Genomic DNA, 20,519 nt, shown 5'->3' with positions numbered 1-20,519 from the left:
GTAGTTTGCCAAAAGGGTTGTTTTCTGTGGTGCTCTGGTCTGATGAAACCAAGATTGAACTCTTTGGCCTGAATGCCAAGCGTCACGTCTGGAGGAAACCAAGCACCGCTCATCACCTGGCCAATACCATACCTATGGTGAAGCGTGGTGGTAGTATCATGCTGTGGGGATGTTTTTCAATGGCAGGAACTGGGAGACTAGTCGGGATTGAGGGAAAGATGAACGGAGAAAATTACAGAGAGATCGTTGATTAAAGCCTACTCAAGAACTTCTGGACCTCAGACTGGGGCAGAGGTTCACTTTCCAACAGGACAACAAACCTAAGCACACAGCCAAGACAGCGCATGAGTGACTTCTTGACAAGTCTGTGAATGTCCTTGAGTGGACCAGCCAGAGCCCGGACTTGAACCCGATCGAACATCTCTGGAAGGACCTGAAAATAGCTGTGCATCTACGCTCCCCAATCCAACCTGACAGAGCTTGAGAGAATCTGCAGAGAAGAATGGGAGAAATTACCCAAATACAGGTGTGCCAAGCTTGTAGCATCATACCCAAGAAGACTTGAGGCTGTAATCGCTGCCAACGGTGCCTCAACAAAGTACTGACTAAAATGTTTGAATACTTCTGTAAATGCGATATTTCAGTTATTTTGTTTTAATCACTTTGCAAAAAAGTTCTAAACACCTGTTTTCACTGGAAAAATGAACAAAATGTGGAAAAATTGAAGGTCTGAATACTTTCAGAATGCACTGTAATTCTCTCGCTTTCACTTATTTTGCTCCCTATCATTGTCCTTCATTTAATGATCATCATTCTCCTCATCATCCTTCCTCTTCTCAAGCATTCTTGTTCCTCCTTGTTGCTGGAAAGAAAGGTATATGCTGAGAGGGGAAGAGAATAGTGCTGCAGAAATGGGAGGTTGAAAACATATGCCTATGATTTGTATTTCCAGGAATGGCATAATACTAATGATATAATGAAAATTGGAGTTGTAAGCATTGTACAATTGTACAGAAACAGAGAAATACAAGTGGTAGCGGTGAGGAGCGACGGGCTAGGTTAAGATTGATAGGAATAAAGGAAGTGGAAGAATCATTTGGGTGAAGTGTACAACATTATTAAATGTTCCGATGGCAAAAAGAAAGAACTATTATTTTTGTGGCAGGGAGATCAGTAAATGGACAGTATTTTAACTTAAATTAGAGAGGAATTTTTATACATAAATATAGTGCTGGGCTGGAACTCACTGGCAGGAGTGGTGATGGAAGCATTTTAAAGCTGTGACTTCAACATTTTTGTCAGAGCTGGTAACTGGGAGTAACTTAAAGTCTCTATTTCTTTGGCTGGCATTAACATGTTGCGATGAACGGGTCCCTTCTGTATTGTAAACTGTACTGACACTGTGATGGAAGTTAAACAATGGAAGCAGGATATTTGTGCAATTATTTATATTTTTACACATGGCATCATTGAAGGAATGATCCTTCCTGTGAGTAGAGCCCAGAACTCTATAAGGTACTTCAATTCAAGTTGTCTCCTTCTCCCTTTGCTTTGGTAGCATGTGTGGAGAGTCACATAATACTCTGCTTTTGCAATGAATTCAACTGTCGGCACCAACGTATCTCACATTTACAGCATGCAACCAAACATTTCCCTTCAGATAATACCCAGAATTAATTTAGTTTGCCATAGGCTGAAGTGTTGCCATTAATGTTTTATTCCACAAATGCATCCAATGCCTGTTCATCTGCACTATTCAGCCTACTTTCATTTAAATACTGTTTTGATGCATTATCTAGGGATGTTCCAAAATTTTGCGATATTAAAAATCAAGCCTGTAATTTATCCCATCAAATAATGCATAAAAATAACTTTAATTTGATGCCTAATTCAATTTCCTATCTTCAGTATTAAAAATGTTATGGTCATTTTCATACTTGGAAATTAGCATCTTGTTCCCTATTGCTTTTCCATTCTTAACACAGAAGCTGTGATCAAGGACAGTCAATTGACAAAAAAGCCCATAACTTTCTTAAACATTAAGAGAAATGAATGAAATGTTCAGTTATTATAGGTTGAAGCATTCTGAAACAAATATGATACATCTTACTTGGATGACCTGAAGTTAAAGTATATCATGAGTTAATTACCTAATTAAGTAGCTAATTACATAATTAACCATTGTGACGGAAATAGTAATAAACACTCAGACTGCCTTGAAAATTCAAAAATGTGATATTCTCAAGATCAGAAGTTTAATATTATTGTATTATATGCTGTAAGTCCGGTAAAGAAATGACCAGACAGGTAAGGAAATTACATTTCTAGCAAAAGACCACGTCTTCATGGAGAAGATCAGCTGCTAGCTGGTACATTGGCATATCATAATCAGTAGCATCATCATACTCCTCAGATTGTAAGCAATAAGCAACTCTATACAGTCTGAAGAAGGGTTTCGGCGCGAAACGTCTCCAATTTCCTTCGCTCCATCAGTTGCTGCTGCACCCGCTGAGTTTCTCCAGCATTGAAATGTACCAGCAACTCTGTACACCTTATTTTTCCTCAACTTTTCAATTTTGGCATTGTAAACTACAAGGGTCCTTGGTGAAAGACTTAGAAGTGCTCTGCTACATCTTGTTGAAACACTGATGTTGATGGCACTGGTTCAGGAGAGGCAGTTGCTGTCGTTGGAATTGCTAGACCTCATTGTCATCACCCATGTCCTCAGTGTCTTGAAATATGGGCACATGGTTTTCAGCAGATGTCAAACATTTGGGATCATGAGCACCAGGTGGTGGAACATCATCTAAAGAAATGTGTTGACTGTCTTCTGGAAGTTTAAAAGTTTCATCATAAATTTCCGTAAATGTTTCAAGTTCCTTGGGATTACTGAGTTTTTTAAACTTAAGCAAAGCCTGGTTAACGAGAATCTTCACCCTTAAGTTAACAGCAGCAAATGAATAGCCTTCTGCATCCGACAAAGAAAAATGTGAACTCAGCCGCCTCTCAGTTTCAGACTGACTTTTTCCAAATGAGGTATACAAGTACAAGATGTGTCAATTTTTAAGATCACTCTTTGACTCGGGCATGACAGAGAAATTCACTTCAAGGTGAGCTCTAGCTATGCCAGGCTGGGCATTTGGATTGACAATTTTGCATTTCTTCTTAAAAATATAAAGAAAAAAACCACTGAACAGCATTAAGTAGAAACAAGTTTTTATTTGCAGTTTTAGAAAAATAAGTAGAAATAATTTTGTTCAACAAAATGCCTAATACAGGTTTAACTTTAAAACAAATAGTAAATACCCAACAAACAAAAAAAACCATATTCATCAGTGTCATCAAATCAATTAAATTCATCTAAATTCAATGACTAGATCTAAACATCTATCCCATTCTTAAGAAAATGCTAAAAATATTTTTTTTAAATAGCCAAAGTATCCAAATAACAAACTGATCCCATTCACACAATAATTCACAATATAACATGATTTTTAAATTTGTCATGAATTTCTTTGCCAAATCAAAGGAATTGAATGTTTAATTCCCATAAATTTTATTCTGTTGGTTTATAATACTGCTGCAGGCAAGGGCCGTTTTACATAGACATGTGTTCAAAATCCACAAACATCCACTCTCAAGGTAATCAAAATCATTATTTTTTGCACAATCATGTCATGAACATCTGAATTATCTATATTTTGTGTAATTGTCTATCCATGATCAATATTTTCACAGCAAATATTTGACTAAATACTATGTAGTGTGGAAATGTTTAGTCATATATTTAGTATGAAAATATTGATCATGGATAGAAAATAACACAAATAAAGATAATTTAGATGTTCTTATGACATGATTGTGTAAAAAATAATGAATTTGATTATCTTGAGAGTGAATGTTTGTGGATTATGATACAGAGATCGGATTGTGGCACCACCATGATTTTGCTCACACTCACAGCCAGCAAGCAGGACACGGCCGAAATCAGGGCCAAAATAACATATTTCACATCATCAGATTAAAATGAAATTACACCAAAAATTAGATAAGATGTAAGATAAATGTCCTACAGTACATATCTTTTGTTTTGTCCTGAACTTGCGATCCGTGATTTTGAAGGCGTTGAAGTTGGGCACGACTTCCATCCAGCAATTTAATAGTCAAGCAACGTTTTTTTTTTTTAAATCACCCACGGGATGTCAGAACAAAATTTCCTCATAAGCTTGTCTTACGAGGAAATCCCTCCGTGACAACCAATAAAAACCTGCATTTTACTCACCGCCCACAGCCTCTCAAGTTGCATGCACAGGCAGTGAGCAGATCTAGAGTGCCACTGATGGCAGGAATTTGTAACAACGCTACATTATCTGATAGTTGCATTCAGTACCTACTGTCTTCATTATTTCATTTTACCAATCTCATTTTACAATCCCTTTTAGCTTTCAGGGCAATTAACCGTACCTCTTTTGGTGTTGCCTCCAACTTTTGGCGCTGGTTCCTCCATCCCACTTTGGGTATTTGGTATAACCATTGAACATCTGCTTCCACCCCTGTCATAACCCATAGGCCAAACACAGCTAATCATTTCTAATTGCCCCAAAGAAATGCTGAAGGGTCTGTCCCACTGTGGGTTTGCGAGTTTAGGAGACTTGTGCTAGACTCATCCACAGAATTGTGGCCACCTGGTCCTAGGAGGTCCTAGGAGGTCACTGGAACTTTCCTTCATGCGCGAGGGAAGTTCCCGCATACTCGCGGCCTCAATTTGGTTGAGGAAAATTTTCAGCATGCTGCAAAATGTTCGCGAGTAAAAACTGGTCGGCATTGTTCTTTTGAACTGGTAGTGCAGTGAAATGGGGTCGCTATGTAGTTATAGGCAGTCGAGGTAGCCGTAGGCAATCTCCTTTGCTGACCTGGCATTTAATTGGCTCATTGGAGTTTTCAGAACCAAGGAAAACCGACCGGTAATGTTAAATGCTCGCTAAACTTTATTATAAGTTGTCCTGGCTTCTTCTAGTGTCTCCCCCCTTCTCCTCCCCTTCTCCCCCCCCCCCCCCCTTCTCCCTCCCCCTTCTCTCTCCCCCCTTCTCTTTCCCCTTCCCCCCCTTCCTCCCGCTCCTTCTCCCCCCCCCCTTCTCTCCCCCCCTCCCCCCCCCCCCCCCCCCCCCCCACTCTTTGCGCTCTCTAAAGGACTTGCCGTACACTGTGCCTGTTCATTGCGGGTGTGAATTTCAGACAGCCCTCCCCTGCTTTCCCTGGCCCCCGCCTTTGCGATGTGTGTGTGTGTGTGCACACGCGCTGACGGTCGATCCAGCTCGCGGTTTCATCACTGACAGTCGATCCAGCTTGCGGTTTTTAGGCGAGTGCCCTCGAGCTTGAAGGTCGAAGGCAGTCGCTGAAAAGTCGTGTTAGTGGGACAGGCCCTTGACACTTTTTCTTTTTTCTAATGTTTAACCAAATTTGCACAATTTTAAACCCCTTATTCTTCTCCAATAATGTTGCATGAAGTGCTGAAGACTATGTTCGCTGCATTAACCCTTTGCCCCAATATACTATAGTCTATTGCCTCACTAAATAAGGCTATGGGTGCCTGTAGCTATTTTTTCTCTATTTAGATATGTGGCATTTTTATCTTTAATTAAGCAGTTTAAAATGTTCCTTGCCACAGATGTTGAGTGAAGTGGCATGTAATTATTGAGATTAATTCTTTCTCCCTCCTTTTGAGATGGATTCTGAATTGGACACGCTCCAGTCCTTGGGCACCCATTTATGCTCAGAGCCTGAAGTGTAATTTTGACGGCCTCCGCAATTCTTTCCGTCAATTTTTCAGAATCCTTGAATGTGGCCAATTGTATGATGAGACAATAATTTTAGCGCCACTCATCTGGCAGAAATCAGTGAGTGTGGAGGCAGTTAATGTGATTTACTCTCTACAATCCTGCCATCTCTTGATGTTAATCTGCTCTTGTAAGGTTTATTATAAACATACAGATCAGAGCCCGGTGATGTTTTTTTGTTTTGTTTTAAGTTTATTTTTCTTCTATTTCATCTTGAAACCATGGAAACATTTTTTCTCAGGTTGTAGTTAGACTGTAAATTGACCACCAGTCAAGTTATTTACTACCTGTGAAGACAAGCAGCTCAGTGCTTAAGTTCTCAACAGGTGTTAAGGTTGAAGGGGCATGTGCAAAAGCTGAAAATGTAGTTTGTATCACAAGGCAGTGGATTTTGCTATTATATATGGATTATGATAATGCATATTCAAATATTGAATGATTTTAATTAGATTCCAAGATGTTCAACTTTGAGATCTCTTGGAGGATTAGATTGCCCACTACATATGAGAGAATGGCTAAGTCTATACACAGTATTAGTAGCAGACACAATTATTATAAAAGATGATATCTCTGACTCACGATAAAGCATATTTGTTTAAATATAATGGGTGAATATAACGAGTGTATATGTGTGTTAATTGTCTTACATTTTGAAAATGATGCTTACAGTCATTTTAAAGGAACATTGAAGATAGGCACAAAATATAGACCCTCGTCAGTCTGAGGAAATGTCTCGACCCGAAACGTCACCCATTCCTTCTCTCCAGAGAGGCTACCTGTCCCGCTGAGTTACCCCAGCAATTTGTGTCTATCTTTAAACCAGCATCTGCGGTTCTTTCCTACACATTAAAGAAACATTGATTATGTTGCTGTATAATACTGAAAAAAAAGTGATTATGTGAAGGGCACAAGCCAGTCACTTGAAGACTATAGTATTGAATGAATTCTTAAAGTAAGTTTTGGGATCATGAATAAATGCTGAGAAGTTGCAGTTTACAGTAAGTCAGCTATTGCAATTTTGGAAAATAAATGTTAGTCTCTGTCTACAAGCATTGAAGGTGCAGAAAGGATATTCACATAATTATTATGTGTTTGTAAGTTTACTGCTTGACTCGTTTTGCTCTTTCACTTTCTTCAGAATTGTACGGGACAGAAGATTCACAAATGCTTTATTTTAATGCAAATGAGAAGTTCATGTATAACAATGCAAAAGAGGTGCCAAACTATGCTCGGTTGCAATATCATTTTTTTAATTGTCTTTACTCATCCTTCATTCATTCAGTCTTCTTATTTCCTTCCATTTAATTTAGCGACACCCTCCACATTCCCGAGTGCTCAATTGCTCAGACAGATTTATTGTCTCCAGCCAGGTTTGGGCAGAAGAAATTGTGGCCAACCCGCAACATGTGACATCAAAGGCATCGGCCAATTTGATGCAAGGGACCCAAGCATCGGTAAGTGATCCTTCAGCTTGTGTGCTTTATTAGCTTTATTAGCATTGGCGATGAGTTTAATCAGATGAATAGACCAAGCTTGTGAAAACCAATCACCTGAACATTTGCTTATTCACAATTGTAATATGACTGTGATTACAATGGCTCAGTCGCTTCATATTTTGGAATTGATGACTACAAAAAAAATCTACCATAATCTGTATAGAAGGCTATATTCAAGATCAAAATCATTTTTCAGCCTGAAATTCTACTGTGCTGTTCCTAGCAATGTTGTTATTAAGAGTGGTAGTGACCCTGAGTGCGTGTGTTAAATTTTTGTTGTCAGTATTGTATTTCATTTTGTTTGCAGTTTGTGAAATCTCTACCAGGTTTGTGCACCCATAGATTTTTGTTTTATTGAACTAATGGATGGTGTAGTCAGATGGTGTTGTTTTATCGAGTATCCATTAATTTGTAAGGATCAAACATCAGGCACTCATTATTGCACTGCAATCTGTGCCACCAGGTGTTTTTCTGTGAGATCCACATTTGTATACCAGTCTAACCATCCAAAAAGAGGAAAATATTTTCTACTGTACTCATCAAATGATCAAATTATCAAATATCTACTCTATGAACTTCGGCCGATTAAATTGGAGATTTGAGATAAAAACTGGCCATTATGAGTTAAGGGCGCAGAACAATTATATGAAGGTTTACAAAGGAATATTTATGATTTAGTGCAAACCTGATTCATCGTTTTCTTTGCTTTAGAACTCATTTAATCACAGCACAACTGGCACTCAAATATGTGTAAAGTGCACACAGGATAATTTGTCTTGTTTAAAATCATTTAAAAGATCGTTTACCAATGAAAATGTGTATGCAAATGATAATTCACTTATACACATCATCTAATTATTTTTTTTAATCTGTTTTATGTGCCTGCTTATGTAAATTCTGTAATAAGTTACAAAGTACCAAAACTTTTAATTGGGTACGGAACAGTGAAAGCAAAAAGAGCATAAATATCAAAGAATATGATTGTACAGTTGCTTGCCTTGATCAGGAGTGCACTAACTTATTGATTAATCTAAATTGAATACTGCTTGCTGGGGGAATGAAACCTTTGGTGGTATAATTTGATGTTCCCTGCCTAGGTACTTAGTATTACCTTTGCGGAGAATTGCTGGGTGAATATGGTTGTAAATATTCCATGGTGGAGATTTGACCTGGTTGATTTTTCATTTAAATTGTTGGAAGGAAACTTAGATTCATATCCTAGTAGCAGACAGAGTGAATCTATGCTGATGAATCTAGTAGCATTCTCATCAGTCACCAGCCGCACATGCTTCATTGTACCCCACATATCCAACAACCATTCTACTGATTCCTCTATCAGCCACCAACCATCAGGTAATTTACAGTGAGCAAATAGACAAGCAAAAAGTATGTCTTTGTAATGTTGGAGGAAACTTAAGCACCTCAGAGAAATGCATGCAGTTAAAGTGAAAGTGTGTATGCAGAGAGCATCAAATTGTACTGCATCTTTAAGGCAACATCACTGCCAGCCTACTGTGCATTTGGAAAAAGTCCTTTTAAATTCTTCTATCTGATTTTCAACTGTTGTGTTCACACAGATGATATTTAATTACAAGACTAAAAAATAGAATCTACCCCTAAAATATTTGTAGAAGCTCAGACGAGACGATATATTTAAGCTAATGTGGAATGCTGATATTCAAATAAGATTAGTGCTATTTTAGCCAGAAACTTGCTTGCATCCTTGTTTCAAAGAACAATGTTCCAGATATGTTTCTGTACATATGAGTGGCAATGGTTTGAACAAATATGAAATATAACCTGAAAGGCTAGGTAGAAATTTCCATTGATTTAGATTACTTTACATGATTGAAAAATGAAGATATGGTTAATGTAATCTCTGCAAATGATTGAAGAACAGCTTAGAACGATCTGATTTGTAGCAGACTTTCTGTTGATTCCTAAGTCCATTGGAGCCCATGTAATCGGGAAAATGGTAGAAGTAAATTACAACTGTTGCAGAGGGAGCAGGTGAGAAGGTATGGCGTGGATATCTGTATGAATTATTAATTTTCCGTTTCATTTATGTTTTTTCTGTTCTTATATGCCTATACATAGATTATCTGCTTGGGTCCAATTGTAAATTGCTTGGCAATTATTTGTATGATCTTAAAAAAATAAAATGATTATTGACATGTATAAGAATGGTTTCCTGTTGCCATTTTTATTAATAAGTTTCTGAATGGCTTGCTGACTGAGAATAAGCATTTTTATTAAGGACATTTGGCCCCTGGTCATTGAAAAACATGATTTAAAATAAATAATTTTGATTTAATAAATATAAGAATAATTAAAGATTATTTTAAAAAACTTGAACTATTTAATTGTGCAATATATATATATATATATATATATATATATTAGTTTTTTAATATTTCAATTTCTTTACAATATACCTCTGCACCATAGACATTCAGCAAAATCAAAGAGACATCCAGAATCAGGATAATTGTCAGAATACCTCGTTTGTGATATTTGATTGCGGTCAGGTTTGGTGCAGGTCTTTGCCTGGATAAACAATTCCTGATCAGTGTGAAGATCATTGGGTGGGCATTGGTCAGAAATACAGTACATTTCTGTAAGCTTGAGGATTTTGCCAAATGATGGAGTTTGATTCATCCTCTGGGTGCCACTCTTCATCATTCAAGTCCTCCATGGCTAAGAGGCTACCGCTGCTGTCATCAGGTTGCAGTAGATGGGCATCTCGTGCTTGTGTTAGTTATTCGAGGGACGATTTAGAGGCTGAATTAAACTGTAGGCCATGGCTGGTATAGTTGCCTGGATCAGGGAGCTTGACAGGGTTGGTGGTCTCCTCGAGTGAGGTGATGGCAAGCAGTCAGAGGTGTAAGGGTGAGGTCTGAAGAAGGGTTTCGGCCTGAAACGTCGCCTATTTCCTTTGTTCCATAGATGCTGCTGCACCTGCTGAGTTTCTCCAGCATTTTTGTCTATTCGATTTTCCAGCATCTGCAGTTCCTTCTTGAACACAGGTGGGAGAATGGGTTAGCTGCAGTGGAACTGCATATGTGGAAGTGATAAATGAGTGGGTCCGATGTCGTGAGAGAATGGGTGTGCAAGATAGAAATCAGTGAGGGAGAGCAGATGGTGAGAGAGCAAGAGGAGGGTTGAAAAGTAGGTTTAGAGAGGAAGGGAGTAAAGAGGGAACAAAATTCACATGGGGAGAGAAAATGGTTTGCGGAGGAGGAAGAGAGGAGGAAGTGAGGAGGAGGAAGAGAGGAGGAGGAAGAGAGCGGTTGAATGATGTTAAATGAAGAATTGTAGAAGAAGAATGTATATGTATGTGCAGTAAGATTTCTCATACCCTAAATTAAATCCTAAAACACAATTTCCTCCAAAAGTAAAGGTGCTGTAAACAGCCAACATGTTAAATGATCACTTATTATTAGTGAAATTAATGTTGATTGAAAGATAACTAATTGACATCAATGATCACTTAGAACAAAACTAGGAACCATTTCATAGCCAAACAAAAGATCATCCTGAGAAGGCAGTGATCATTTTTCAGGGCTCTGATATCAAGTGGTTTACAAACCTTTGGTGTAACACAGTAAAAGAAAAGGTAAGTGTTTAAAAAAAACAAAAAAAACTTGATCTGTTGTGGGTTTTTTGTTTATTTTGGTTCAGTTTATTATTGTCACATGTATCGTGGTACAGTGAAAAGCATTTTGTTGTGTGCTATCCAGTCACTGAAAAGACTACACATGATTACAGGCACGCCGTCCACAGTGTACAGATACATGATAAAGGGAATAACGTTTAATGCAAGATAAAGTACAGTAAATTCTGATTAAAGATAGGCTGAGTATCTTCAATGAGGTAGATAATACTCTCAAGTTGGTGATAGGATGGTTCAGTTGCCTGATAATTGCTGTGAAGAAACTGTCCCTGAATCTGAAGGCATCAGTCTGAAGAAGGGTTTCAACCCGAAACGTTGCCTATTCCTTCTCTAGATGCTGATCACCCGCTGAGTTTTGCCAGCATTTTTGTCCTGAATCTGAAGGTATTTGTTTTCACACTTCTGCCTGATGGGAGAGGGGAGAAAAGGGAGTGGCCGGGTGAGACTCATCCTTGATTATGCTGGTCGCCTTGCGGATGCAGTGTGAAGTATAGATGTAGTCAATGGAAGGAAGGATGGTTTGTGCGATGGTCTGGGCCACGTCCACAACACTCTGCAGTTTCTTGTGGTCTTGGATGGAACTGTTCCCAAACCATGCTGTGATGCATCTCGTTAAAATGCTTTCTATACACCTCTGTAGACATTGGTGAAAGTTGTTGGGGACATGCTGAACTTCTAAAGCCTTCTCAGAAAGTAGAGGCGTTGATGTGCTTTCTTGGCCATTGGTTCAATATGGCTAGTCATGGACAAGTTGCTGGTGAATTTACTCCTAAAAACTGTGATGCTGATAATATTTACATCTAAGAACTTAGGAGGATTTTGCAGTGATTGTGCTTGTATTCCCGTTATAAATAAATGGGAACCTGGCGTATACCTTTTTTTTTTACCAATTAAGAAACGCTTGAGTTAATGATTGAATATAAAAATATTGTTTTTTCCTTTGATTTGCAGTTAGCTAAAGTGCCTTGCAGATCATAGACTTGATTGCTTATTTGAAGGTGTATTTTTTTTTAAAAACACATGAAAGCAAGAGGTTTAATGAGACAGATAAGGAATTCTTGGTTAATTTCAAATAGAATTAGAAATAATTGTTGTAAATGTCAAGGCTTCTGCTACCAGACCTGTTTCTGTTGGTGATGTTGGAAAATTACATCTTCACAATCTGCAGCTCAATAAACTGAATTGATGTAAAATTATGGATAGAGCACTTGCGATTTCTTGATCTGTACAGTGGGTAGGTAAAGTCCCCTGCCTGTAATAAACTTAGAAAATTGGTCCTTTTCTGCAAATCAGTGGATTGTTGTGACATTTCCTCAGGGAAATAATATATTTTCTACCTTACGCTACCATCAAACCAAACAAGTATTAACACAGCAAAAAGACAGCAAAGAGGCAGATTAAGCCCATAAATTGTAAAGAACGTGAAAAGATTGCACAAACTCCTCAATTTTTCAGGATTTATAAAATCCTGTAGAGCGTGGATAGGCAAATAGGAAAAAAAATGTTTACAGCTATTTTGAGAAAGAAGGGACATCTTAAAACCCAAGAATACAAAGAAAGCAGCAACTGAGGTAAAACAGCAGGTACACAAAATATAAGAAGGCAGGCTTGATTCAAGTTTTTCTCTTTCTGTTTTCAAAACTGGTAAGAACTGGTCGTATCTAATGTTTATCTTCAGGCATTTCTCTTTACCTAAATATTGTTTTTGTATTAAAAAGCAATTTCCATTAGACGGGTTGTTTTGCACATAAAAGTTAGCAGTCAAAACTATAAATAAACCATTTGGGGCATCCCTGCAATTTTTTTCTATGAATATGTTTTACAACAGAACTGAAGAGAGTGTCGAATACATAACTGTAGTAAAAAAAATTACCAGTTGACAAGTATGCTGAGAAATTCATTCTTATTTGCTATTTTCAAATATATATATAGTCCTGTCTACATATTTCATCATGCCTTTGAAATTCAATGCATTGATTGTGTGTGTGGCTATGGGCAGTGCATCAATTGAGTGTGTGGCTATGGGCAGTGCATCAATTAAGATAAATCTTCATGCTACCTAATGTATGTCAGCTGTACATAATTGAGAGACCAGTGAGCTTGAAAATGGCACTCCTTCCGTTAAATCCATCTTAATGTCATAATGTGCTTACTTTGTATATTATGGTGCAATATTAGGAACCCATTGCTGTAATGGTAGCTCTCATACTGTTCATTTAAAGCATCGGCATTTGCCTTGGATGTCATCATGGAACCTCAAAGGCTCTTGTAACATGAAAGAACAAGCTTTCCTCATTTCAAAAGATCTAAGAAACAAGAGAAGAGTGGCCCAGATGCCCCCTCAACCTTCTTTAGCAGAGGGTGGTGAATCTGTGGAATTCATTGCCACAGATATCTGTGGAAGCCGAGTCATTGGGTACTTTTAAAGCAGAGATGGACATTGGTAAGGGTGTCAAAGGTTAAGGGGAGAAGGCAGGAGAATAGGGTTGACAGGAAAAGATAGATCAGCATGTTTGAATGGTGGAGTAGACTCAATGGGTTGAATGACCGAATTCTGCTCCTATGATTTATGAACTTATGAACTTCAGCTATTCAATAAAATCATGGCTGCTCTGGGCTTGGTCTCAAATCCACCTTCAGCCTGCTTTCTATGAACCTAGGCCCTCTTCTAGTCCAGATATCAGTCTGCTTCAATTATGAAAATCTCCAATGACTTACTGTCCATGGCACTTTGGAGCAGAAAATCTCAATGATCCTTGAGAAAAGAACGTTTGTCTCCATCCCATCTCTTATGTGGACAACCCTTTATTCTGAAATGGTACCCTCTAATTCTGGATTTTCAAGAGAGTTAGATTTAGCTCTAAGGGCTAAGGAAATCAAGGGATATGGGGATAAAGCAGGAAAGGGGGCATTGATTTTGGATGATCAGTCATGATCATATTGAATGGCGGTGCTGGCTCGAAGGACCGAATGACCTACTCCTGCACCTATTTTCTATGTTTCTATGATATCCTCACAAGCGGAAACATCAACTCGGCACCTACCCTATCAATCTTGCCCAGAATCCAAGAACACATCTGGGTCCAAAATCCAGAATCCCACCACCTTTCATTTTTCAAACATAATAATAAGCATAATCAAGACAATTTCTTCATTCCAGTATTTGATCGTGAAACAAAATCACAATGTGCCTGAAACAGTCAGCAGGCGAGGCAGCATCTGTGGAAAGAAAAAAAGTTGACGTGTTTAACTTAATTCTTTTGTAGTACGATACAGACAACGGTACTGCACAGGGGCAGGCTCTTTGAACTCATGATGCCTTTGTTGAACATGATGCCAAATTAAACTCATCCCTTCTGCCAGCATGTGATCTATATCCCTTCAGTCCCTGCATGTTCATGTGCCTCGCAAACACCACCATCATATTTGCTTCCACAGCCACCCTTGGCAACAGATTCCAGTCTCCGATCACTGAAAGAATAAAACATAACTTGCCCACACATCTCCTTTAAACTCTCCATCTATGACGCCCTCTCGCCTGTGAGACTTGCCCTCTCAGCTGTGATACGTCCATCCTAGGAAAAAGGTTCTGACTGACTATTCTGTCTATGCCTCTCATAATTGTCCATACTTCTCTATCAGGTCACCATTGAGACTCTGGCACTTCAGGGAAAACAATGCAAGATTGCCTTCATTAGGGGGTATGTAGATAATACCCTATAATCCAAGGAACATCTTGGTAAACTGCTTCTGCATCCTCTCCAATGCATCCACATCTTTCCTTAATGGTGCGGCCAGATCTGCACACAATATTCCAAATGTGGCCAAATCAGTTACATAAAGTTGCAGCATGACAACTTGATTATTCTACTCAATATTTGACCGATGAAGATAAATATATCAAATGCCTTCTTTGCCACTATCTACTTGAGTTGCTATTTTCAAGGAGATAAGTATTTAGACCCAGGATCCCTCCGTACATCAACATTGCTAATGGATCTGCCATTAATAGTATACTTTGCCCTTAAATTTGACCTCCCAAATTCAATGCCTCGCTCTTGCCTGGATTAAACTACATCTGCTAGTTCTCCCCCCATATCTGTAACTGATCTGTACCCTGTTGCATCCTTAGACGGTCATCCTCATTGTCCGCATTGTCTGATTTTATTGTCGTCTGCAATCATATTAGACAACCCATCTACATTTTGTCAAAATAAACATATCACAAACAGCAGGGGTCCCATCATAGAACTCCACGGAACGTAAATGATCACAGACATCCAGCCAGAATAACAGCCTTCCTCCCCTACCACCTAACTTCTAGGGCTAAATCTTAATCTTCTGAATCAGCCCATGCAGCTTCTGGTGTACTTCCATTTGATGGTGGGAAAGTCAATACCCGTGATGGACCAGGTTAGGTCCACCACTTTCTGCTACCTCCTTTGTTCTTGAGTGTCTGAATTAACAAACCAGGCCGGGATGCAGCCAGTCAATTTGCTTTCCACTGTAGACCTGCAGAAGGTTGATGACGTATCCAGCAACATTTGAATCTCCTCAAACTTCTGGGGACACAGAGGCATTGATGCGATTTATTTGTGATTACATCAAATGCGCCGGTCTCAGGACAAATATTCAGATATATACACGCTAAAGAACTTGAATGAATGAATACGTTTATTGGCCAAGTATTCACATACAAGGCATTTGTCTTGGTACTCCGCCCACAAGTGACAATAAGACATACAGTAACAGTTAGGAATGACACATAAAACATTAAGCATTAATAATAAAATATTATTGATTAAACATGTGAATTGAATAAAATACCAGAGCAAAAGGAGGCTACAGATTTTTGGTTATTGAGTGGAGCTACTACTCGTGGGGAAAAAAGCTGTTTTTATGTCTGGCTGTGGCAGCTTTGACAGTCTGCAGTCGCCTTCCATAGGGAAGTGATTCAAAGAGTTTATGGTCGGGGTGAGAGGGGTCAGAGATGATCTTACCCGCTCGCTTCCTGGCCCTTGCAGTGTACAGTTTGTCAATGGAGGGAATGTTGCAGCCAATAATCTTCTCACCTGATCGAATGATTTGCTGCAGCCTCCGGATGTCGTGCTTGGTGACTGAGCCAAACCAGACCATGATGGAGAAGGTGAGGACAGACACTACGATGGCCGTATAGAATTGGACCATCATTGCCTGTGACAGATTGTGTTTCCTCAGCCGCCGCAGTAATACATACTCTATTGTGCATTTTTGACTGTGGAGTTGATGGTGGCCCCCCATTTAATGACCCTTGAGATGATGGTTCCCAGGAACTTAAAAGACTCCATAGATGTGACTGTGGTGTTGTTGATGGTGAGTGGGGTGGGGTGAGGGGAGGCGGAGCTCTCCTAAAGTCTACAATCAATTCCACTGTCTTAAGAGCATTGAGCTCCAGGTTGGTGCGATGGCACCAGGATGCCAGCTGTGACACTTCCTGTGGGAGATTCCTCCCCTTCCTGGATGAGTCCAATCAGGGTTGTGTCATCCGCAAACTTGAGAAGCTTGACAGAGGAGTCAGTGGAGGTGCAGTCATTGGTGTAGAGAGCGTAGAGGAGAGAGGAGAGTATGCAGCCTTGTGGTGGTCCTATGCTGAGGGAATGCGGGTCCGAGATGTGCTTTCCCAGCCTCACATGCTGCTTCCTGTCTGTCAGGAAGCTGGTGATTCATTGACAGAGGTGTTCAGGCACAGTCAACTCGGAAAGTTTGTAGTGTAGTAGCTCAATGGTGTTGAATGCAGAGCTAAAATCAACAAACAAAATCCTCACATAGGTTCCCTGGCAGTCTAGGTGCTGTAGGATGAAGTGCAGGCCCAGGTTGACTGCATCATCCACAGATCTATTGGCCCAATATGCAAACTGCAGAGGGTCAGCAGGGGGGGTTTGTTATATTTTTCAGCTTGGCCAGCACAAGCCTTTCAAGGGTCTTCATGACTACAGAGGTCAGTGTGACAGGCCAGTAATTAAGACCAGTAATCCTTGCCTTTTTGGTTGCTAAAGTTCTATCCACTGTCATCCCACCAATTAAGGCGGGTTCTTGCACTCTTGGCTTTCCCTTCCTAAACTCCACAATTAATTTCTTGGTCTTTCTACTGTTAAGAGCAAGATTGTTGTTCTGACACCATTCAATCAGATTATCAATTTTCCTCCGGTACTCTGACTTGTCAGTACATGTTATTCATCCAACAATAGTGGTATCGTCAGCCAATTTAAAAATGGCATTGGTGCTGTGTTTTGCCAACATCGGCTCAATGCTACCTGATACATGTTTCACTCCAGCATCTGAACATGTTATGATTTTCATCAAACTAGTGAACCAGTCCTGACTAACCTCTAGAGAAGGAAATATAGAATAGTATGGCACAAGAACCAGTCCTGCGGCCCGCAATGTCTGTGCTGAACATGGTGCCAAGACCAGCTTTTATCTGCCTGAAATAAATCAATATTCCATCATTCCTTGCATAGAAACATAGAAACATAGAAATTAGGTGCAGGAGTAGGCCATTCGGCCCTTCGAGCCTGCACCGCCATTCAATATGATCATAGCTGATCATCCAACTCAGTATCCCGTACCTGCCTTCTCTCCATACCCCCTGATCCCCTTAGCCACAAGGGCCACATCTAACTCCCTCTTAAATATAGCCAATGAACTGGCCTCAACTACCCTCTGTGGCAGAAAGTTCCAGAGATTCACCACTCTCTGTGTGAAAAATGTTCTTCTCATCGCGGTTTTAAAGGATTTCCCCCTTATCCTTAAGCTGTGACCCCTTGTCCTGGACTTCCCCAACATCGAGAACAATCTTCCTGCATCTAGCCTGTCCAACCCCTTAAGAATTTTGTAAGTTTCTATAAGATCCCCTCTCAATCTCCTAAATTCTAGAGAGTATAAACCAAGCCTATCCAGTCTTTCTTCATAATCAAATCCCAATCAAAATGTTTCTTAAAAGCCACTATTGTATCTACCTCAACCACCACCACTGACAGTGTATTCCAGGTGTATGCCACCCTCCGTGTAAAAATACTTACCCTACAAATTTCCCTTAAACCTTGTTCCTCACACCTGAAATCTATGCACTCCAGCATTTGATTATTCCATCCTGGGAAAAATGTTCTGTCTGTCTCCCCTGTCAATGCTTCACATAAGATGCTAGGTGATTATTGTGTACACTGTGATTTAATTTCAATGCAAATGATATGTTATGGAAAAGAGGGAACTAGGTTAATAACCAAGTCTGTGAATGTGCTTTTTGGGTTATTGACCAATCTGTTCTGTTAATGTTAGAGACACACTAGAGGCAGGAAACATGTTCCCGATGTTGGGGGAGTCCAGAACCACGTGCCACTGTTTAAGAATAAAGGGTAAGCCATTTAGAACGGAGATGAGGAAATACTTTTTCACACAGAGAATTGTGAGTGTGGAATTCTCTGCCTCAGAGGATGGTGGAGGCCGGTTCTCTGGATACTTTCAAGAGAGAGCCAGATAGGGCTCTTAAAGATAGCGGAGTCGGGGGATAAATGTAGAAGGCAGGAACGGGGTACAGATTGGGGATGATCAGCCATGATCACATTGAATGGCGGTGCTGGCTCGAAGGGCCGAATGGCCTACTCCTGCACCTATTGTCTATTGTCTAATGTATGGAGGAGACGACATATACCTAAGGCATTTCATGAAGTTGCATCTATCATTTTCATTGATGTATGCATGGACACACTGTCTATGGACCCATCATATAGAGAAGCGTCTATATGGTGCCTATGTGGCCTGCTTGAATCTTACTTAACAGGGCCATGTCCAGTGTTATCTGGCTCTTGCTCAAACTCCCCATTCCAAAGTTCCAAACTCCCAGCCCTTTCCTAATTCCCTTCCTTCCCACTGTTATGTCTCGTGACCAATCCCTAAGCATTGATCCATCCTCTCTGTCTTCTAACAACTACCAATCCCTTCTCCAGGCTATTGATTACTGTTTTGACAACACCTCCCACAAAATGATCTCCAGCAGCCATGTCTCACATAGACTCCATACCAAACTGCTGCATGGCGATCAATACCCTTGGATCCCAAACCATTCCCTCACCCACTCCAAGAAGCTCTTTCACACCTGACTCAAGTCACTTCACTTTTATTGATATAGCACATTTAAAAAACAACTCTCGTTGGCCAAAGTGCTTTACATTGGTGGAGGTACTAACGTTATACAACTCACTCCTTGGGTTCTGATTTTTTTTTTTTCCTATTTTCTTCCATGCTACACAGTTTATTAGCAGCCAGCAGAATTCAATGAACCGTTCATCTGTAAACATTTGATAATCCATTTAAATAGCACTGGTAGGGTGTCCTTATTGCTGCTCAGGAGCATTCATCCTTGCAATTTTGATTGGGCATCCGCTGCAGTAATGAGCAACAAAATGTTATTGCTTCTGTCAATTCCACATTGTACTCTGATTGATGTTGTGACCTTTCTGGTGCGCACATTTCCAGTGGACATTTAGCTGTCTCTTCCTTTTGCTGTGTTCTTCTGTACATAATCAGGAAGGACTCCAATCTGCCAGTTACTCTGACATTCCCCATGTGCCAGTGATCTGATGAATCTTATAGTTAACTCGAGAAAATGCCCTCTGCATCAATAAAAAGATTTTTCATTTTCCTTTTCATTTCTCTTTCGTAGTATGTTAGATGATTGCGTTTAAAATTCTCGGCATGGTTTTCGGATCTATTTCGCTTGGTAATGATTATATACTTTAAAAAAATCTACTTTTGCTTTTGTCACTCAGCTGAACCACAATCAGTGCAACTCCTGTCATGAATACGTTTACCCTCAGGTTTATTCATACTGTTCAGATATCTGTCTTTAATGCGCTTTAACATGCAATTTTTTACCATTAATTAGTTTGAGATGTGGCTCTTTTTAGCTCAGCGATATCAGCTAATTACAGTTCAATAATTTTGCAGCAGATATTTCTGTGTTAACTTAATTAACTTAAGTCAATAACTCTCAATTGTACATATTTTCTAAATCAGATATTTGATATTGCTTTATCATCCAAAACCAGTTCTAACATTGCATTCTCCCTTGCTACACTTGTAACATGCAAGTTAGAATTTGATGTATTCTGAAAGAGTTCTCATTTTTCACACTAAATTCACCTTTTCCTAACTCCCCTAGAATAATTAAAATTATTTATTACAAGTTTTACTACTGCACATCTGTAAATTGTCACAAATCACATCTGTTATTTCCTCCCCCAGTTAATATGGTTACAGTTCCCTTATTATTTCTCAACCATCTAAGCACCAAAGTCATTTAAAATTTCCATTCTATGGCCATGATTGGATTTTAATTAGCATTGCCTCTCTTTATCTACTTCTTTTCCATCTCCAGAATATTTTTTAGTTGCGAAAAAACTCGTTTGGAAAGTAGACCAGAAAGACGTGAGATTTAATTCAGTGCTATACAATTCGCAGAATTAACACAATCTG

The 20,519-nt window shown here is 39.5% G+C and overlaps 1 protein-coding gene across 1 annotated transcript in view; it reads left to right on the top strand.

Moving 5' to 3' along the window:
* The window catches only part of tcerg1l (transcription elongation regulator 1 like), a 662,686-nt gene that overhangs the window by 121,739 nt on the left and 520,428 nt on the right, over positions 1–20,519 (top strand). The window contains exon 5 of the mRNA XM_055646670.1: positions 7,148–7,291. Coding sequence (XP_055502645.1) covers positions 7,148–7,291 — 144 coding nt within the window. The remainder of the gene's footprint in view (positions 1–7,147; positions 7,292–20,519) is intronic.

Source organism: Leucoraja erinacea, chromosome 15 (genome assembly GCF_028641065.1).
Source record: "Leucoraja erinacea ecotype New England chromosome 15, Leri_hhj_1, whole genome shotgun sequence".
In the NCBI taxonomy this organism is placed as follows: domain Eukaryota; kingdom Metazoa; phylum Chordata; class Chondrichthyes; order Rajiformes; family Rajidae; genus Leucoraja; species Leucoraja erinaceus.
The sequence above is the reverse complement of the archived record's forward strand: the minus strand, read 5'-3'. Positions and strand labels throughout refer to the sequence as shown.